Below are 19,425 nucleotides of genomic sequence, written 5' to 3'. Positions count from 1 at the left end.
TCCCTTTCTTGGACTTCTCCACACGCCCATACTTACTCTTGCCCCACGCCTATTCTTGCTCTTCTCTCACAACCCTTATGGTTTTGCTCCATACACTTTCTAAGACTATATTCCCTTGTGCTTTTTCCAATGTCCAACCTGTGCCCTTTTTAGACTTTTTATGCCCCATCCCGATTCTTGGCCTACTCTGCCCCACGCTATTTCTGAGTTTGCTCTCACATGCCCTTTTCAATCTGTTCTTTCCTTCACTATTCTCAATCTGTTCTTCCCTCGCTCCCTTTGCAGGCCTGTATTACGCTGTGCACTTTGTTGGTTTGTTTACTCCTGTATCCTTTGTCATCTGTTCTCTCCTTAATCCATCTTTTCTCTGTTGCAGTTTTCAACAGTCTGTTTCCCCGCACCCTGTGTTGGAATACTCCCCCATAGCCTTTAGTGTAGTTCTTCTCTGCACTGAGTGTGAGACTGTACTTGGCCATTATAGCACCTTGTGTTGCTTTCTCCCACGCACAGTGCTTCGGCCTTCTTCCGTTCAACACACTTCTAACTAGTTCCCTGTCTCCATTGTGGTTTATGTCTGGATACCATTAGTGCATGGTTATTGCTTGCCACAGCCTTTCCCTACCCTTTGGTCTTCTACTTCTATGGCAAATGCTTCTTTTCCTCTTTACTTGCTGCTTCCTTGATCCTCACCTTAACCTCTCCCTTTGACCTTCACTTTCCCCTTAGCTCCTTCTCCTCTGCAGCTCATTTTGTCTCCTACCTCTTTTTCGTGGTATTTTCCTGCTGTTCTTCTTAGGTTTCTTTTCTTCTGTGTTGGTTACTTGATGGTTCTTCTTTCTCGCTTCATTCTCCTTATCTTCTTTTACTGTTTGTTGATTTTCTTTTCCTCCTATCCCTTGTCTCTTAATTGATATCTTCCATTGCATCCCTCCCATTGATAGTGTAGCCGTTTGACAATGTAAGGCTCCCTTGTGCCTTTCCTATCGTTCTTCTGACCAGTTCTGTCTCTTACCAGTTGAATTCCTTCTCCTCCCTTTCAATAACTCCCAACGCTTGTTGACCTAAAATATTGTCATGTGTTCACTACTAAAGGTAATTTGCACAGCACCTATCTCAAAAGTTGATGGCTAAAAATCATTGAACTACAGTCTAAGATCAACACAATCTTGAAGCTAGAAGTATATCCTGTTAAAACTTTGAATTCTGCAGGTAAAAATGTTAGCATCGAAATTGGCTTGAAGCACTGCTCGTGTTGCTCACTTGGAGAGTCCATGTGGTGGCTCTCGCTCCCTGCGTATGCTGCTGCTAGGGTCACTATTGTCACCAAAAGAAAGAGACTCATAAACTCCTATTGAACTTTTCTGCTCACAAATAGCAATAGTGAGCCTGCAGAATAATTGATGTGCATAGCTGATTTAACTGTAGAGAGTGAAGAGGATGACCATAGATTCAGTCAGGCGCTGAACCATCTGCACTAAGTCCAACTTGTGTTCAACCTTAAGCCTTGGTGGAGGCGAAAACTCTTTATTGGCAAGAAAGTAACAAAGTTCAGGTAATGCCTTCGGTGCACATACCATCCTGCTCATTTTTGTGTATAGCCCATGCCTCAGATAAGAAGTAGGACATCACATTCTTCTTCAAGAGCACAATGTGAGCAGTCGGTTCTGTATGCAATCTTGAGCAGGTTAGTATTCCATTTTATCAGGATTTACCTCAACTAGTCACAAAGTCATGATAATGGATTCAAAGGAAGGGAAGTCATTGTGCTTTCTGCTATCTCAACAATCTTATTTGTTCTACAGGCCAGTGTCACCCCTCCTTTCGGCTGAGTTTTTTGTTCTGCCCACATTCTTTGTCGTCTCTCCTCAACCACAAACGGTTGCATGTCCTTGGGGCCCATTGAAAAACCTCTTACATTGTTTTGTGCCGTTTAATGTTACTGTGGGGAGCTATATCAGTTCCTTCTGTTAGATTAAGAAGGGCTTGATATATAAAACTTATGTTTGGAAAATTGCCTGTTTTCTTCATGTATTTCTCTTTCCTTGCTTGCAGTATAAGACGAGTAAAGAAGGGAGCACAGTCGGTATCACCGTGTCCCATGCTTCCATGCTGGCACACTGCCACGCCCTAACTCAGGCATGTGGATATTCTGAAGGTATGTGATATTTCTGCTGTTAAGGAAACCCTAGAAAGGTAGATCACGTTTGTCCAAAGTAACAGGAATCCTTTGCTGTTTTATGGGGGAAGGGTGGGGGACTGATGATTCATTACTATTTTTGCTGTTGGGGTGAGACCATAACCATATTACCAGAGAGCAAGTGGCAACAGAGCATATGTGAGACTCTAAGAAACTAACTGGCTTCTTTGAAGCTGGTGAGGCCAGCAAATGTGCTTTACATGAAGGAACAACTCTTATGAGAATATGTGGGATTATCCTAAAGGAGGTAGTATCAGCCCAGCCTTAGGGTGAGGAGGGGGGGGGGGTTGTGGTGGAGATACGTGTGTTGAAAGTACTGTGCCCCTGTTAAAGAAAAATGTGACAAAATAATGTTCACAACAATCTGCAAAGAATTGATGTGAATTGGGACATTTATAGTTTTGAAGTGCACCCACCTTACCTTTTGAGAACTGTTTTCAGAGCATTACAAGAGATTTCTAAAAGGGAAAGGAATCTCCTCTGGCAAGACAGGGTTCTGCAACTTAGATAAGGAGGATTAGTGTGTCTGTTCTTTTGTTGTGAGGTTACCACTAACTCTAGCATACTTGAAATTCCACTCTGGCCGGGGAAGGGTAGAAACTACCCATTTCTGATTAGAGACTTTGCAACTCTGTATGGCAGGCACATATTTATTGTTTGGTGAAACTCTGACTCTCAGTTGCTGTGACTGAGTGAGATATTGCTTTAGAGAAAGGTTTACTTGTAGTTTGCGGGGCCACAGCTTTGATGTGGCTTTGAGCGTCGTGACAGAACATTTTATACTATTAATGTGCATATTTTGTTCAGCCCTGTAGTTCAAGTTTCTCTGCTTTCAGCTGAAACATTAACGAACGTTCTGGACTTCAAGAGAGATGCTGGTCTTTGGCATGGTGTCTTAACCGTAAGTGTTCCAACAGCATGTGCCAGTGCAAATGAATGACTGTTTTGTCCCTTGATGCGCCACATTAGCAGTGGATGAGGTAATGTGATGAGTTTGGAGCAATTGCATTTTTTTGTATCAATATTGCGTCTGTAGTTTGAAAATCTCAGGACAGAGCCCTGCATCACGTTTAGGCATTTGGGGCGTTTCTTGCAGCTAGACATTTGGAAGTGGATGATGTTTCTGCTAGGGAGATGTCTGCAGTATCCAGTCTATTTACTGTAAATACAAATTATAAGCACAAATTGTGTTTCTAAAATATGTTCAGAAATCCATGACGCGGAGTAATTCAGTTTACTTTGCTACTCTCGATAGTGATCTGTGATTTCCTTGGTCGTGTTATCTGTAGCAAGATGTAGCATTTAGCTTCTGATATCATAAACTTGCCTCTAAATTTGACTAATGCAAAATTTCTCCTTTCTACGCTGCAAAACATAGTGAAAATTGCTGTTTTATGGTCTGAAAATATGAACTGCATGTTTCCTAATCCAGCCTGAACATATCCAGCAATTTAGTAGATGCCATCAATTCCTTGAATATCCGCCAGTGGTAGATTTTCCCACCTCGTAAACCGGAGCATATGATTAGTATGAGTGGAGAAACCCTTAGTGAAATAAATTGACAAATTACTCGCTCCTATACGCACTGAGCTATAGAACAAAAGCAGATGCATGTCGTTTATAACCTACGGGACCTAGAAAATGGAAATTATGCATTTCACTCACTTTTGGTGCTGTTGGGGTTGTAGTTAGTAGTGAGACTACGCGTGCCTCTGTTATACTAGATGCCTAATCCGAAGGAGTATCAATTTTGTAGAATATCCCCAGATCTCAGTCTGTAGCTGAAAAAAAATAATTTCCTATTAAAATACCAAGTGACACTTGAGAAAACACTCGTGCTCGATTAGTATAGCTGACGTCACTTGAAGTGGTGATTTCTACCTTACCGAAGGTGCTGCCAATGTTCCTGAAAGTTAGCTTCTTTCAGGCACAAGAAGCTCAAGGGTCTTCACTTCTTTGTGATTTGCAGTAAATTTGTTTTTCTGTTTTACTTGATTAGGCAATTAATGTACATGTGTACTTAAGTAGTCCCCAGGATTGCTGCATTTGTTTCTGGAAGTCTGCCTCACCTCTGTCTTGCTGATAGTTTTGAACTTATGTCCTGGTAGGTTCAGGCTGTCGGTTGTCCTGAGTAGTATTGGTGTCAGCAGCGACTCTGCTATATTCCCGAAAATGGAGGCTGAAAATCCTTACTTGACCTAGTCTCTTATAGACTGTAGATTTTGAGAAGAATAATTGACGAGTAAGCACAGGTCATTCTCCGCAGTCATACCAGCTTCTTCCTCCAGTAGAGCACTGCTTATGCTTGGAATCTAGTGCCACTTTAGGGTGGATTGGTCTCCCCATCTTTATACTTGACTGACTGCAAAGTTACCCACATGCTAAGTCTGTACCCATCCTTGACTTTCTGCAGGCACCTCTGTCAGTAACATTGCTACCTTCGTTTACCATTCCTGCTCAGCTGGAGGAGTTTAGACAGGCACCACGTGCCTGGTTTCTGCTCCCTTTAGTTGTTGCATCACTTGAACAGGCTGACAGTCTCTCTTGCTGCAATTGATCTGTGCCCCTGCATGGCCACATAACAGTTCATAGTTGGAGTTGTATTTTTAAATTTGGTACAAGAATTTATATTACAATTTTACCACCCTACCTCTCACACATAACTTATTTTGAAGTAGGCATAGTGCTTCCAGTGTGCTTTTACACAGACCTACCCCAACCATGAAGGGTGCCCCAAAGGTGGGTCCTGTCCCTCTTAATGTAATTTCAACATATATGAAAACACTAAGAGGAGTATTATTTCTTCTTTCTCTATGTGAATGGTAGAAGTTCTTCTAGAGGTATGGAGTTGTCAGGCACTTCTCACTCTCAATGACACACTTTTACTTTTTGCTCCGAGTTTCACAGAGTTGAAGCATTGATCATTAAGATATGCCTTTGGTGGACCTTTTTGTTTTTCACGAGAACAAGCATTGACTGCTGTTCTACTCCACGCAGTTTCGGTTGGTAGGAGCCCAGGAATGTTCATTCCATCTGAGATGGTGCTTCAATCTCTATTACTCGTTTCCTCCCATTCCTCTTGAGTTGTTTTTTGTAGAAGCTGTGTCAGGCCCAGGGACAGGTGATTGAGATTGTGCCAGGGTGTGGTACTGTGATCTACTCCGCATGTTCCTGTACCCTCGTCTTCTGCTCAGGGCAGACCTCCTCTCGCAATGGGAGGGACCAGTACTGCAACTGAACCTCCAAAGCACAATCCTCATGCCTAGAGTTTGAGGAGTGCAATCTGAGCTCTTTTGAGGTGCCTCGGGAAGTTGTCTATGGAATTTTAATGTCCCTCTACCAAGACAGTTTATTTTAGATATTCTGATGGATTCTTCTAAACTCAGATTGTTCAACTTGTAGATATTCCCCATGTGTCAGACCGATCTGGAAACTTAAAAGCAGTATGTTTGCTGCTGGTAGGTGGCGTTGTGCACATGTTAGTACCACCCATGCACGCTGATGTTGGTCCCTTTCTTTGTACACCTTCAGCTGCAGATCCAGAGCTTCTACTACGTCTTTTTTTAAATTGGTTTCTCCCAAAGTAGTAAATATTCCAGTGTGTCACCTCCAAATATGACACGGCTTAAGTCGTGCAAAGACTGTCGTAAAAATATGTCTGTGAGAGACCCTCAAGAGGTATGCCTATGGGGCTTGGGATCAGAGCACGGTTCCAAGGCCTACAAACATTGTGGCCATATAAATTCAAAGGTCATACGGGACTGCAAGGCAAAACTCTGTCACCAAACACTCGTAGACTTCATGTAGTGAATGGTCGAATTAAAAAGGATTGTTCTGTTTCCAATCCCAAAGTCGTTCCTGTGGCATATATTGAGCATGGCAGAAGTCTTTCAGTAAGTCCAAGAAGAAACACAAGAAATCAAAGTGTAAATCAGCCCTTTCCTGCCATTCTCTAACTTCAAAGAAGACGCAAAGGTGTCCACATGCCACCTGGTCTCGGTCATGATCCCCAAAGGAACAAATTCCAAGCCTGGTCCCAATGCACCCAAATTCCAGGGTCCATCAGTGGTGTTGCAGCAAGTCAATGCCTTTAGGCAGGTCATGCTGTGAATCTTTGGCACTTTACCAGTTTCCCTTGTGTTCTTTCGGGCCCCAAGGATCCACAGGGGCCTGCAGTCGGACTTCAAATACACAAGTAGGTTCCAGTCCATGACTTGCATTTAGCCTCCTATTGTCTTCACGGGACTTCGTCCAGCTGCACATTGTTTTTATTCCAAATCACGGCCTCGTTCTGTGAGTTCTCTCTCCTCTGTCCATATTGATAACTCTCCAAACTCTAGTGCTGGGCTCTGTTTGTGTTGTGACTCTGTTCATTTGAGGATTTTGTTGAAGGCAGTAGAAGGATACATGCAAGTCATGGACTGGAACATGTTGTAGATCAAGAGCAGATATGGCCAACCACCGACCCAACAAGCTTCCCAGCTCTCTCGTACAGCACCTCACAAAGACAGCTCTTAGTGCAGCCCCGCCCGCAACCCCCCCGACCACCAACCTCCAGCACCCTCAGATGCAAAAACCACTTTAGTGTGTCATTTCCAACACAACGCCACCCATTCGAAGTCCGGATCCAATATTTCCTCAAGGATGGCAAGCTGTCACTTCAGAGAAGCAGGACAGCCAAATTGTCCACGGGGACTATGCCCTGCCCTTCCTTTCTACCCTGCTGCACCCTATACCACCAACAGGTTGTCTAACGGAGGAACATATGTCTATTCTGTGGCAGAAAGTGCAAGTCCTTTCAGGTAGAGTGGCCATAGGGAGCATTCTGGCATCCGAAGTGTGACCTGGATGCTGCTACTTTGTGCAGAAGAAGGACGGGGGGACTTTGTTGTATTTTAGATCTTCGCCCTTTCAGTGCTTTCTGTGGAAGGGCAAATTCTGGAAGACTGGATGGTAGAATTGCAACTACTGTATGCCTGTTTCCATATCCCTTTTCTGGAATGCCGCAAGTGCTGTCTGTGGTTCACAGTGAGCCAGGGGCCTTTTCGCAGTGCTCCCTTTTGGCCTCATCAGTGCCCCTCTGGTGTTTCCGAAAATGATGGCTGAGGCCATACCTGACTCCGCAGATGTTCCAATACTGTTTGCCTATTGTCCGAACGGAGCATTCAGGACGTTCAGGCTAGGATTCCAATGATCTGATAGAGACTACTAGCCGCAGATTCCTTAACGTAGAATTATCCTCAGGCGTGAGACTGGACCCGGAAAACTTTCTTGCCCAGCATCTATGCGCGCCGGGGGGGGCGGCACCACGCGACTCCGCCCGACATCCTCCGCGGGCGTGACGTCAGCGAGGTCACATAAGCCCCACCCCGGCACACTGACGTCAGTTTTCTTCTTTTCCGCGTGCAACGTGGATTCGGATCTTGTCCCTGGCCTTCTTTTTCCACTTTTAGGTGATTTATTGAGAACAGAGTGTGAATGCCTTCGGGCTTTAAAACGTGCTTGTCTTGCGCACGCCAGATGTCGGCGACAGATCCTCACCCCATCTGCATGTGGTGTTTAGGGGAGCACCACAACTCCACGGACTGCGAGGCATGTCAGCAAATGAAGCCAAAGTCCCAGCGGGTGCGCCGGATGAAACTCCTTTCGGCACGCATGTCCCTGTTGGCGTCGTCGCCACGACCATCCCCCGCGGAAGGCTTCAAGACCTGCCGCTTCCGTCTCAGACATCGTCCCTCTCCCAGGCCGCAAGGGCGTTGCTCACCTGTTGGTAAGTGTCGCAGTTTGTCCCCGCGCCCAGTCCCTGGCCTGTTGGGGGTGTGAGTCCTCCGCGGGTGGTGCGGCCCCGCGCGTCAACACCCTTTCCGCCGTTCCCCGGTGCGGGGGCGACTAAAGCCCAGATGGAGGCCTATGCGGTGGCCTTGCAGGCCTCGTTGACTCTTCCTTCTTCTCCTGGGGCATCTGCGGATCCCTTGGCGTGTGCGGGGACTCCTGCAACGTCGCCCACAGCTCTGTCCCCGGTGCCAACAGGTTTGGATCCAGGTTCGGAGGATGTGGTGCCGTCGGGGTGCGGCCATTCGGGGTGCCCTCCTTTGGACCACGGTGCTCCTGCCTCGCCGCGCGAGGTTGGCGGGGCTCGGGGGCGTGTCCTCTAGTCCCTCTCGGTAGGCAGTTGCCTTGGCCGAGGTGATGCCGCTCAGGTGCCGGCAGCTGCTGGCCCTGGCGGTGCGCAGGGGCCGGCTAGGGGTTGAGGCGTGTCCCCGGGCCCCTCTCGTCCCTCCGCACAGGCGGCTGCCTCGTCGGAGGTCGAGTCGATGCCTTTTCGGCACCGATCCTTCGCCGCCCCGGCTCCGACACTGCCTCGGTCTCCTGCGCCGCGCGTTGTGGCAGAGGTCGTTCTGGCGTCCCCTTCGGCGCCGGTCGACGTTGACCTGACGCCGGTGGCGGACTCTACGGCGCCGGGCTGACGTCGGGTCGTTGATTCATCTTCAGACGCGCCCTCTTCTCCAGAGGTTCGGCGGTTGTTGGTTTCCACTTCTCCGGAGACTAGTCGCCGTGTTGTGGCTTTTTCCCCGGCGTCCTCTAAGGACGGCTCGTCGCCGTGCCCGCAGTCTTCGCCGGAGGCGCCTCAGGTTCCCCATCCATCGGCCCACCCTCCCCCGTTTCGAGCTTGGCCTTTCCTTCCTCCGGTTGGGCTGGGGGATGGCCGTCTTAGCTTGTAGCTGTCGCCCACGGAGGATCTGCTTTCCCCGCCGTGGGGCCCTACGGAGGCGGGTGCTGCCTTCGCTCGGGCTGTTTCCACGGCTGCGGAAATCCTGTGCATGGGCGATCCAGCTGCCCATTTCCCCGCGGATCATCTTCTGGATGTCCTCCATCAGGGTTCTGGTGGTCGGGAGCTGCTTCTTCCCTTAGAGGCTTCGCTCTTTTGGGGGCGGCCCACCACGGGGGACCTGGTGCCCCAGCAACTTCTGCACCGCCACCGTCCTGCGCCACATGATCCTGTCTGTCCTTCCCTCCACCAGGGGCCCTCTTTTACAGAATGCCTTTCCCTCCCTGCCATCGGTGTTGTCTCCCCCGTCACGGGAGGCCCGCTGGTTGGATTCCTGGGGGCGCAATATCTTCGCCTCCACCAGTGCGGCTTTGCGGGCCCTTAACACTCTTTGTGTATTGGCTAGGGCCACTTCTTGCTGGTGGGATTCGGCAGAGTCCCTTATGTCTGCCGCTTCTCAGGAGGGTGCCTGTGTCGATCTGAGGCACCATGTGTTGGATGGCGGGGAGCTGGCGGTGTTTATTCTTCACTCGGCTCTGGACATTTCGGAGGTGCTTGGTCGTACCATGGCTTCTTCAGTGGCCCTTTGTCAGCATACCTGGCGACGGGACAGTGTGTTCCCGGAGAACGTTGGGGAACGGCTGGTGGACTTACCCTTTGATGGTACTCTTTTGTTCCACGCCCCTGCGGATTCTGCCATTGAGGTTTCTTGCGGGGCTTCGTCCTCCTCCTCCTCAGTGACCTGTGAGTCGGTCTGTGTTTTGGGGGGTGTTCTTGCGTTGTTTTCCTGGTGCCTTGTAGCGAGTAGCCCCGGTTGTCTGTTCTGTGTGGTTGATGTGCCTTCAGGTCCTTTTGTTCGGACTTTGGTGCTGTTGGCTGCTGGTCCGGCCCTTGTTTGACTTGTGGTTTTGGCTGTATGTAAGCCGTGTAGGCCCTGAGATGAGGCCTTCTGTGTATTCTTGCATGGCAAGCCATCTGCGGTTTTCTTCACAGGTTTTTCTGTTTGTCCTCTGCTGCGGAAATGTTTTCCTAAGAGGGTTCCCATGTTCTGGGACATAACAAGCCCTATGTGGGGTACTGGTAGCTAATATTTAGCTTTATCATGTGCTGGAGGTGAGGTGTGGTCGTCCTTCGGGCTTCTGCCCTCCGTGGCGTCACGGTATGTCGCTGGTGCGATCTTCTTGCTGATGGTTTTGGGAATGGCTTGTGTTGCGCCCCGGTCCGTCCTTCTCCTGGATCGCTGTGTCGGTAGCCTAGTCTGGCCTGCTGTCTGTGGCATTGCGTTGTAGCGGTTTTGCGCTTCTGTCTGCCTTGGTTCCTCTTTGTCCGTGGGTCAGTGTGTGCCGGCCCCTCCCTTGGGGTGTGTCCGGGCCCTTCTTGGCCCTTCCTGGCCTCTGCCTTCGGCCGACGCTGGGTGCACCGTTCCGTGATGTTGTCTGCTGCTGGCTGTGCATGCCAGTGCGGGCCTGTTTGTTCTGCTACGCCGTTGTGGCCGTTGCTGTATTCTCTTGTGCCTTTCTTCTTCCATCTGCACTTTTGGCGATGCCACCGTCCCTGCCTTGTCCACTGTCTGCGGCTGGGGGTGTGTCCAGCTCTTCTGTCAGCTTGTATGTGTTTCTTCAGGTGGGCCCTGCCTCCGGTTCTACCTCTTCTCCCTAGGGGTTGAGGTGGTCCTTGTGTTTCCTGAGGCTATCGGGTGCTGTCTGCCCCTACGGGGTGTTGGGCAGTTCCCCCTTGGTTGGGCTTAGGTTTTTCCTGGCCTTTCCCTTCTTGTCCCCGTGACATGTCCCCTGCTGGGGCCCTGTGTCTCTCCTGGTGGGAAGCTCTCTCTCTCAGGCCCTCCTCCCTTCTGGGTATGGCTAGGGTATCTATTCTACGTTAAGGAATCTGCAGCTAGTAGTCTCTATCAGATGTACAAGTTACTTACCTTCGGTAACGATGGTAGAGACGATTCTAGCCGCAGACTCCTTCACGACCCGCCCTTCCTCCCCGTTCTGCGAGGACCCTCTGCTTGGGTTTCTGAAGTCGCCTCCCTGGGGGTGACTTGTCTTCTGTGGGTGTCCTCTTCGTTTTCTTCCGGTCAGGCATCCCTCCTGCTGGTTTCTCTCCAGCGTGCGGGCCTACTTTTGCTCCTTTCCTCCGTTGTTAGAGTTTCTGATCCCCCAACCGATCTACCTCGTTAGGGGTTCTTTTACCTGTCCTTTGACTTCCTGCTCTTTTCAGAGGTTATGGCCCTCCTTGGCACTGTAGTCTGTGGATGGATTACCTGTCCTTTGACCTCCTACTCCTTTCAGGGGGTATGGCCATTCTTGGCAGTGTAGTCTGGAGATGGATGGCTGTTGCTCCTCTGTTCCGGGCTTGTGGTTGCAGGCTCTCTCTCTCTCTCTCTCTCTCTCTCTCTCTCTCTTTTTCTGTTGCGGTGTTTTCACATGCTCTTGCCTCCAGGAGGGCTCTTCCCTTGGCTTGCACGGTGGTTCCACGGAGTGGTGTTTTGCTCTTTTATTGCTATGGCTTCGCTGCTCTGACCTACTGGTGCTTTACTGCCACCTGGTTCTTGCGCCTTGGCTTGCACAGTTGTTCCTGAGAGTGCTGCTCTGCTCTTTTCCTGCTCTGGCCTGCTGTTGTCGCCTTCTGGTGCCTTGGTGCCACCTGGTGATGTTTCATACCTTTTTGTTTCTCTGGTTTTTTCGCACACTGTTCCCATGCTCTCCTCAGTTTTGTATGGCTCTGCATCGTGGCGCGGAAAAGTTCTCCGATGCAAACTGACGTCAGCGTGCCGGGGTGGGGCTTATGTGACCTCGCTGACATCACGCCCACGGAGGACAACGGGCGGAGTCGCGTAGTGCCACACCCGGCACGCAGAGATGCTGGGCAAGAAAGTTTTCCGGATCCATTCTCGCGCCTGGGGATAATTCTACGTTAAGGAATCTGCGGCTAGAATCATCTCTCCTTGATACATCATTACCGAAGGTAAGTAACTTGTACTTTCAGCCTTAGGTCTGAAGCTCAGTGAGAATGAATATGTTGAAATCTGAAAGAGACACGTTAGTGATAGATTCCTTACCTTAGAATATCCCCAGGTGTCAGACTGGATTCGGATATTTTTCGTCAGCAGTACCCCTGCGCGAAGGTAGGCGTCGTCGTACGGCTCTGTGTACGTCGTTGGCGTCGTAGTCGCCAAGATGACATCGTCAGAGCTACTCACACGTGCCCACGCACGCTGACGTCAGTTCTTTCTTTTTCCACGCCAGCAGCGCAGATCCGAGAGAGAGTGGTTATGAGACTTGTATCTTGTTTTTGTCGACAATTCGACTTTTGGTGCAGTGGGGATGTCTGGGTTTCAGTCCTGTGGGGACTGTCGTCGGACCATGTCGGTGACGGACCCTTCTGCTTGGGGCACGCCATCTCCCCAAGACATGCCCCGATTGTCGGGCCATGGCGCAGGCGACTTGCGGAAGTGTTCCCGGTAGTTGTTGGAGGCCCGGCACTCGGTACGCGCCACTCCAGGTCCCACTCCCGTGGGAGATTGAGGGATTGCTGGTGCAGCCGACATCATCTTTCATCAGAATCGGGGACAGGTAAGTCACAAGCGCCATTAAAGGTCGAAGAAGTGGCATCGCTCTTCGTCTACCCCTCACCGGTCGCGGGACTCGGAGGAGGGGGTGTGTGGTCACTCCCCCGCGGCTCCTTTGGGTCCTCTGTTGTTGCTGCGGCTTCCCCTCATTGTTGGCGACCGTATGTGCCTTCGGAAGAAGTACAGGTACTTCTGTCGGCCATGGGCCGTTTCTCTGTCCCATCGGGTCCCTCCGGAGCGCCTTTGGACCCCGCGGACTCCTTGGGTGGTTCTGCCTTCGTACCGCTGCCTTTGGCCCCGTTTAAGCCGACATGATATCCTGTGGCGCTGTTGGCTCCGGCCTCGGCACTGCCATTGGTTTCTACCTCGGCGCTGCCATTGGCTCCAGGCCTCGGTGCCACCCTTGGCTCCAGCCTCGCATTGGCTTCAGCGCCGCCGTTGGCTCAGGCCTCGGCGCCGCCGTTGGCTTCGGCGCCGCCGTTGGCTCCGGCCTCGGCGCCTGGGCCGGAGCCAACGGCGGCGCCTAGGCCGGAGCCAACGGCGGCACCGAGGCCCTGAGCCATCAGCGGCGCCGAGGCCCGGAGCCAACGACGGTGCAGAGTCCAGAGCCAACGGCTCCGGCCTCGGCGCGCGGCGCCGTTGCCTCCGGCCTCGGCGCGCCCCGCCGTTGGCTCCGGTCTCGGCACAGCCATTGGCTCTGGCCTCTGCGCCGCCGATGGCTTCGGCCCTGGCGCAGCAGTTTGCACCGGCCTCGACGCCGCCGTTTGCTCTGGCCGTAGCACTTCCGGAAGCCTCGGCGCGGCAGTTGACTCCGGCCTCGACGCCTTCGGATCCAGCATCGGCTCCGGCCTCGGTGCCACCTTCACCTTCGGCTCCGGCCTCTGTTCCGGCCTCGGTGCCGCCTTCGGCTCCGGCATCGGCTCTGGCCTCGGTTCCGCCTTCGGCTCCGGCATCGGCTCTGGCCTCGGTGCCGCCTTCGGCTCCGGCATCGGCTCTGGCCTCGGCTCTGGCCTCGGTGCCGCCTTCGGCTCCGGCATCGGCTCCGGCCTCGGTGCCGCCTTCGGCTCCGGCATCGGCTCCGGCATCGGTGCCGCCTTCGGCTCCGGCATCGGCTCCGGCCTCGGTGCCGCCTTCGGATCCGGCATCGGCTCCGGCATCGGTGCCGCCTTCGGATCCGGCATCGGCGCCGCCTTCGTATCCGGCATCGGCCTCGACGTCGTTGCCTCCAGGGCCGGATTATATCGAGCCTGCCTTGTCCTGCCTCCAATTCCTATTCCTGACCAAAGGGGGATACTAGGAGGAGTCTGAGGACCTTCTCGCAGCTCGCTGTGAGGATGATCTACACTAGATTGACAATATGGAGGATTCCAGCAAGCTGGAATTATCTCCACACCCTGATACTCTGTCCCTTTCCTCCATAGCTACGGAGGTGGTGGGTTCATTCTGTGATATGGTGTAGGGGAGGCTCCTAACCTCAAATTCCCTACAGTGCCTATCAGGGCAAATCTCCTCACTGCAGTACTTCAGCAGCGGACTCCTCTACAGGGCTGCTACTATCCTTCAATAATGCACTTTAAAAGTCACACAGGGGCGCCTTTGCCTACAAGGCAACCCCAGTTTCATCGCACAGCACCTACCGCCAGAGTGTCTAGTGGTCCAGGGCTCTGCTTCTCCAAAGGCCTTTTGGCCCTCTATTCCAACTCTGTGTGGGACACGGTGGCGCAGGTGCTGCCACAGTGTCTAGAGGAGGCTTGGAAGGTGCTCTCTCAAGCAATTGCCGAGGACAAAGATGCGGCGGCATTCACTACCCATTATGCTCTTGACCCCGCATCCTCCATGGGCAGAGCAATTTGTATAACAGCAGGGTGGGACCCAGGGCTAGCGGGCAGGTCAGTCAACCGCCACCCCTACCACCGTTGCCTCACAACCTTCCTAGTCTGCTGTTTCAGTCCACGGTTTCAGGCCCACCGCACGCCAGGGGGCGGCTGGATTAGCCATCACCTCCCTCACTGGCGCACCACCACTTTACACAGGTGGGTTCTGTAAACAGTCTGAAGGGGCGACTCCTCCCCTTCGAGACTATTCCTCCTGCTTTGCCACGTCAGCACCACCGCATGTCGGGGGATCACTTGACACTTTGCAAACAGGAAGTTGCGGCACCCTTGGCATAGGGGGCCATCGAGCGTGTTTTAGACCTTCAGAATGTCAATCGTTTCCTAGATCCGCATGACTTGATGGTAGCGATACGCTTGTAGGACGCCTCATTTCACGTCCTGCCGTCCCACCGGCGTTACCCGCGGTTCACGGCTGGCACTGAGCAGCTCCCCTTTGGGCCTTACCAGCGCCCCTCCGGTGTTCCCTAAAAGTGCTGGAGGCAGTCGCAGCTCGTCTGCGCAGATCAAGGGTTTCAGTATTCCCCTATCTCAACGACTGGTTGTTGAAGGCGGGCTCGCCCCAGGCAGTCGTCTCCCACCTCCGGCGTACAGCCGACCTCCTGCATTTGCTGGGGTTCTCCATCACTGTGCCAAAGTCGCATCTGATTCCCTCACACAAGCTCCTCTTCTTCGGAGTGGTTCTGGACTCTGCGCACTTTCGGGTTTGTCCCCCCAGTCAGTGTGTCCGGAACACTCAGGCTATGATTCCGATCTTTCAGCCCTTGTCCTGGGTTTCAGTCAGGAAGACACTGAGGCTGCTGGGCCTCATGGCCTCCTTCATCCTGCTGATCAATCATGTCAGATGGTATATGCGGGCTCTGCAGTGGAACCTGCAGAGCCCGCAGTTCCAGTGGACGCAGCATCAGGGGCACCTGTCCGGCTACGTCCAGATCTCGGGGGGCACTGCACAAACCTTGCAGTGGTGATTCACTGACCAGCGATAGGTCAGCGGCAGGTCCCTCTCCCTTCCCCGACCAGAGCAAACAGTGGTAACGGATGCGTCCCTCCTGGGATGGGACAGCCACATGGGGGAGGCAGAGATCAGGGATCTCTGGTCTCAGGCCGAGTTCAAGCTCCATATCCATCTTTTGGAGCTCAGGGCGATCCTACTTGCACTGAAAGCATTCCTTCCCTCTGTCGAGGGGAGAGTAGTGCAGGTGTTCACAGACAACACCACCGCCATGTGGTACTACAATAAGCAAGGCGGGGTGGGGTCGTGGTCCCTAGGTCAAGAGGCGCGGCGTCTCTGGACATGGCTGGAACATCAGGGCATTTTCCTGGTGGTTCACCACTTGGCAGGTCCTTTGAACGCCCGGGCGGACGCATTCAGCCGGCTGTGCATTATGGATCACGAATGGCGTCTTCTCTCGGGGGTGGCGAAAGGTCTCATCACCTGTGGGGAGATCCTTGGTTAGGTCTATTCGCCACCAAAGAGACTGTGCAATGAAAGCAGTTCTGCACGTTGGCGTTTCCAAGGCAGCCCTCGCTCGGCTACGCTTTTCGTTGCAAGTGAAGTTGCGGTCTGTTATATGCCTTTCTGCTTATACCACTTCTGCCCAAAGTGCTGAAGAGGTTCGGGCGCGATCGGGCCCAAGTCATTCTGGTGGCACCGGACTGGGCTCGAAGGGTTTGGTATCCCGAGCTACTCAGTATGAGTGTGGATCCCCCAATCAGACTGCCTCTTTGGGAGGATCTCCCGTCGCAGCACCAGGGGACAGTCCTCCACCCGAACCTGTCCAGCCTCCACCTCCTTCCGTGGGGATTGAGCGGGGACAGTTGACTCCATTTGACTTACCTCCTGAAGTCTGTAATGTGATTCTGGCAGCCAGGCGTCCCTCACCTAAAACTGTATACGCCTGTCAGTGGAACGAGTTTGTGGCATGGTGCAGAGCGAAAGCTGTAGATCTTCTTTCTGCCCCTCCTTCTGAAGTCCTATTGTTCCTTCTCTCTTTGGTCCAGCAGGGCTCTGCTCTGGGCACTATCAAGGGCTACCTTTCTGCTCTTTCAGCCTTTCTCAGGCTGACTGATCAGCCCGCTCTTTTCAAGTCCCCTGCTGTCAATAGACATAGCATTACTCACCTTTTCCCTCCTATTCCTTTTGTGATACCTCAGCGGGACTTGAACCTGGTTCTCACATACTTGCTGTGCGCCCCCTGTGAGCCTCTTCATAACTGTCCTTTATGATTCTTCACTTGGCTATCACCGCCACTAGGCGTGTGAGTGAGCTCCAGGCTCTTTAATGTAACCTCCTTTCCTGGCGGTTCATCCGGACAAAGTTGTGCTTCAGCCACGTCCCGCCTTTCTACCAAAAGTAGTCACTGCCTTTCATCTGGGGCAAACTGTCTCTCTGCCCACTTTCCTTCCGCCTCCATGCCCTTCCAGAGAGGAAGTGAGGCTCCACCGTCTGGACCAAACGTGCGCTTTCATTCTACCTCGACCGCACACAACCATTCCGGGTGGATGACCAGCTCTGTTGGCTACGTGGGCGCTAAGAAACGATGGGCTGTGCACAAGAGAACTATCTCCCGCTGGGTTGTCCTGGGTATTCAAGCTTATCGGTTCTTAGGTAAGTATTTGACTGTGTGATTTAAGGTTCTGGGGTTAGACTCAGGGGTCTCCCAGGGTCAGTGGTGCACTGTTATTGCACCCTCAGCGGCACTAGGGCAGCCGGGTGCAGAGTGTTGAGGCCCAATGTCATCCTATAGAGGATAGGGAGTCTCCGGTTGGTGGCTGCTGGCAAGCAGGCCACGGGGTTGTGAGAGCAAAGCTCCTGGACTTTAGCTCAGGGCAAATGGGGAAACAAGTAGGTACAAAAAGTGCACCCTCAGCGGCACTGGGGCGGCCGGGTGCAGAGTGCTGTTTCGACGTCGGACGCCCTGTTGCTTTCTATGGAGGACCTCCGGTTTGAAGAAACACTGCAGGCTTGGGGTTAAGGATCTTCTGGGTGCGACCACCACTTCAAGGGTTAAGTTGGGATGTTTTGCGTTGGTTAGGCACCGTTGGTTTGGGCACACAAGGCCGTGGGGCATCGGGTGCAGGGGTGCCTTTTAGGGTCGGATTTTCTTACCCGCTCTGGTCGCGGTAGAGGGATCCTCTGGATTGAGGCTGCAGGTGTGGTCTGGAGGCTTGAGGCAGGTCAGGAGTCGCCGGATCTCAGGTCAGGATCGCCAGGGTGACCTCCTAGTGGTGTTTTTTCACTCGAGCTCGGGCCGGGTTCAGCAGGTGCAGAGTGGGCCGGATAGCGCGTGGGTTCGGTGGGTGCAGAGCGGGCTGGATTCGCGGTATCCGTCCGGAGCCAGAAGCTGCAGTTTGAACAAGTCCGGTGTTCACGGGAGATTCAGTCTTTGAAGTGAAGGCAGGCAGGTCTTCCGGGGTTTCTTGAGGTTGCTGGCTGCAGGACACACCGGGATTTCGCAGGAGCAGGTTCGAGGGGAGACAGGCCAGTAGGGCTGGGGCCAAGTCAGTGGGAGTCATCTTCTTGTTAGCTTTGCACGGCTCTTTGGTCCTACTTATCTTTTTTTCTTGTTGTTTCTGGATCTGAGGAAGCAAGATTCAGGGTGCCCCCTAAATACTAGATTTAGGGGCGTTACAGGTAGGTAAAGGGCAGGGACCAATGGGTCCCTTCCCTGCGGTGGGTACACCCCCTATCGTGCCACCCTCCAGTAGAAGGGGGGCAGGAGCCTGTCCCTGGTTGGTTGGGTCCCCCCAACCTCCAGGTGGCAGGGACTCAGAGTTGTGCGTTACCTCTTTCCCTCACTTGTTTTTCCCGCCGGTTCTCCTGCCCAAAGTGTGTGGGGGGGGGGGGGGCGGGGGGGGGAAGAATGGAACCAGTGGGGACCAGTTGCTGATAGCAGCAAATGGTCTGGGGAGGCTCACAATGGCAGCATGCCTTTGAAGCTTCCCCTTCGTGAACCCTGCCTATCCTGGGGGAGGAGCTTTTGTACCTCATCCCAGGATGTGCATTATTTCAGGACCCCGAGAGCAGCAGGGGGTCCAGAAACATGTCTGTTGATGGCAGTCTTAAGCAGCCACTCAGCCTGGACACTAGAGGTGGGTTAGTTTTCAGGGGGCATCTCTGAGATGCCCTCTGTGTGCATTTTTTATTAAATCCCACACTGGCATCAGTGTGGGTTTCATGTGCCGAGAAGTTTGATACCAAACTTCCCAGTCTTTAGGGTAGCCATTATGGTGCTGTGGAGTTTGTAATTACAAACTCCCAGCACCATATACTCTTAATGGCGACACTGCACTTACAGTGCCCAAGAATGGACTTGGACACTGTAGGGGCACAGGGCTCATGCCCTTATGCCCTCACCACTGGCATAGTGCACCCAGCTGGAAGGGTGGCTGACCTAGGCCAGGGCAGTGCTTTGTAGGCATGGCACACAGGGATGTGTGCCATGTCGACCTTTCACTTTGTTCTGCACCAAAACACGCAGCCTGCAAAGGCAGTGTGTGAGTGTAGTGGTACAGGACCTCCAAGGTTGGCACAATAAGTGCTGCAGCCCTTAGACGCCTTCTCTGGTCACAGTGCCCTGGGTACCTGTGGTACCAGTCACCAGGGGCTGACCTGTGGCCATAGATGCCATTGGGTTTGTTTTGGGGAAAGAACACAGGCCCTCCGAACCTGATTGGCAGGGACCCAGGGCACTCCAAGCAAAAGTGCATCCGTAGTCTGGCAAAAGGTGTTTGGGGGGGGGGGGGGAATTACTGCAACAGAATCCCACTTTCCTACACTGTTTGCTTGTTCTGAAAAAGAGCAGGAACAACCAGGCCCTGGGCGTGAGCATCTGTCCTATGATCAGGCTTCCTCTTCAGGAGGATCTTCTGTTGCAGAAGTGGGGCAAGGTCTCTCACCAGGGTCTGCGCAATCTGTATTTCCATGCTTGGAGGTGGAGTGGCAGCAGTTGATTTCTTTTGACCACCCTTGTGAGGTTATTGATGTAATTTT

At 52.6% G+C, this 19,425-nt stretch overlaps 1 protein-coding gene across 6 annotated transcripts in view; it reads left to right on the top strand.

Moving 5' to 3' along the window:
- The window catches only part of DIP2A (DIP2 acetate--CoA ligase A), an 879,263-nt gene that overhangs the window by 415,600 nt on the left and 444,238 nt on the right, over positions 1-19,425 (top strand). For all 6 annotated transcript variants that reach the window (XM_085645155.1, XM_085645153.1, XM_085645151.1 and 3 more), the window contains 2 exons: positions 2,053-2,155; positions 3,034-3,098. In XM_085645155.1, the coding sequence (XP_085501281.1) occupies positions 2,053-2,155; positions 3,034-3,098 (168 nt within the window). The remainder of the gene's footprint in view (positions 1-2,052; positions 2,156-3,033; positions 3,099-19,425) is intronic.

This window comes from Triturus cristatus, chromosome 3_1 (assembly GCF_964204655.1).
Source record: "Triturus cristatus chromosome 3_1, aTriCri1.1, whole genome shotgun sequence".
Lineage (NCBI taxonomy): Eukaryota > Metazoa > Chordata > Amphibia > Caudata > Salamandridae > Triturus > Triturus cristatus.
Note: the sequence above shows the minus strand (reverse complement) of the source record. Positions and strands in the feature narration are given on the sequence as shown.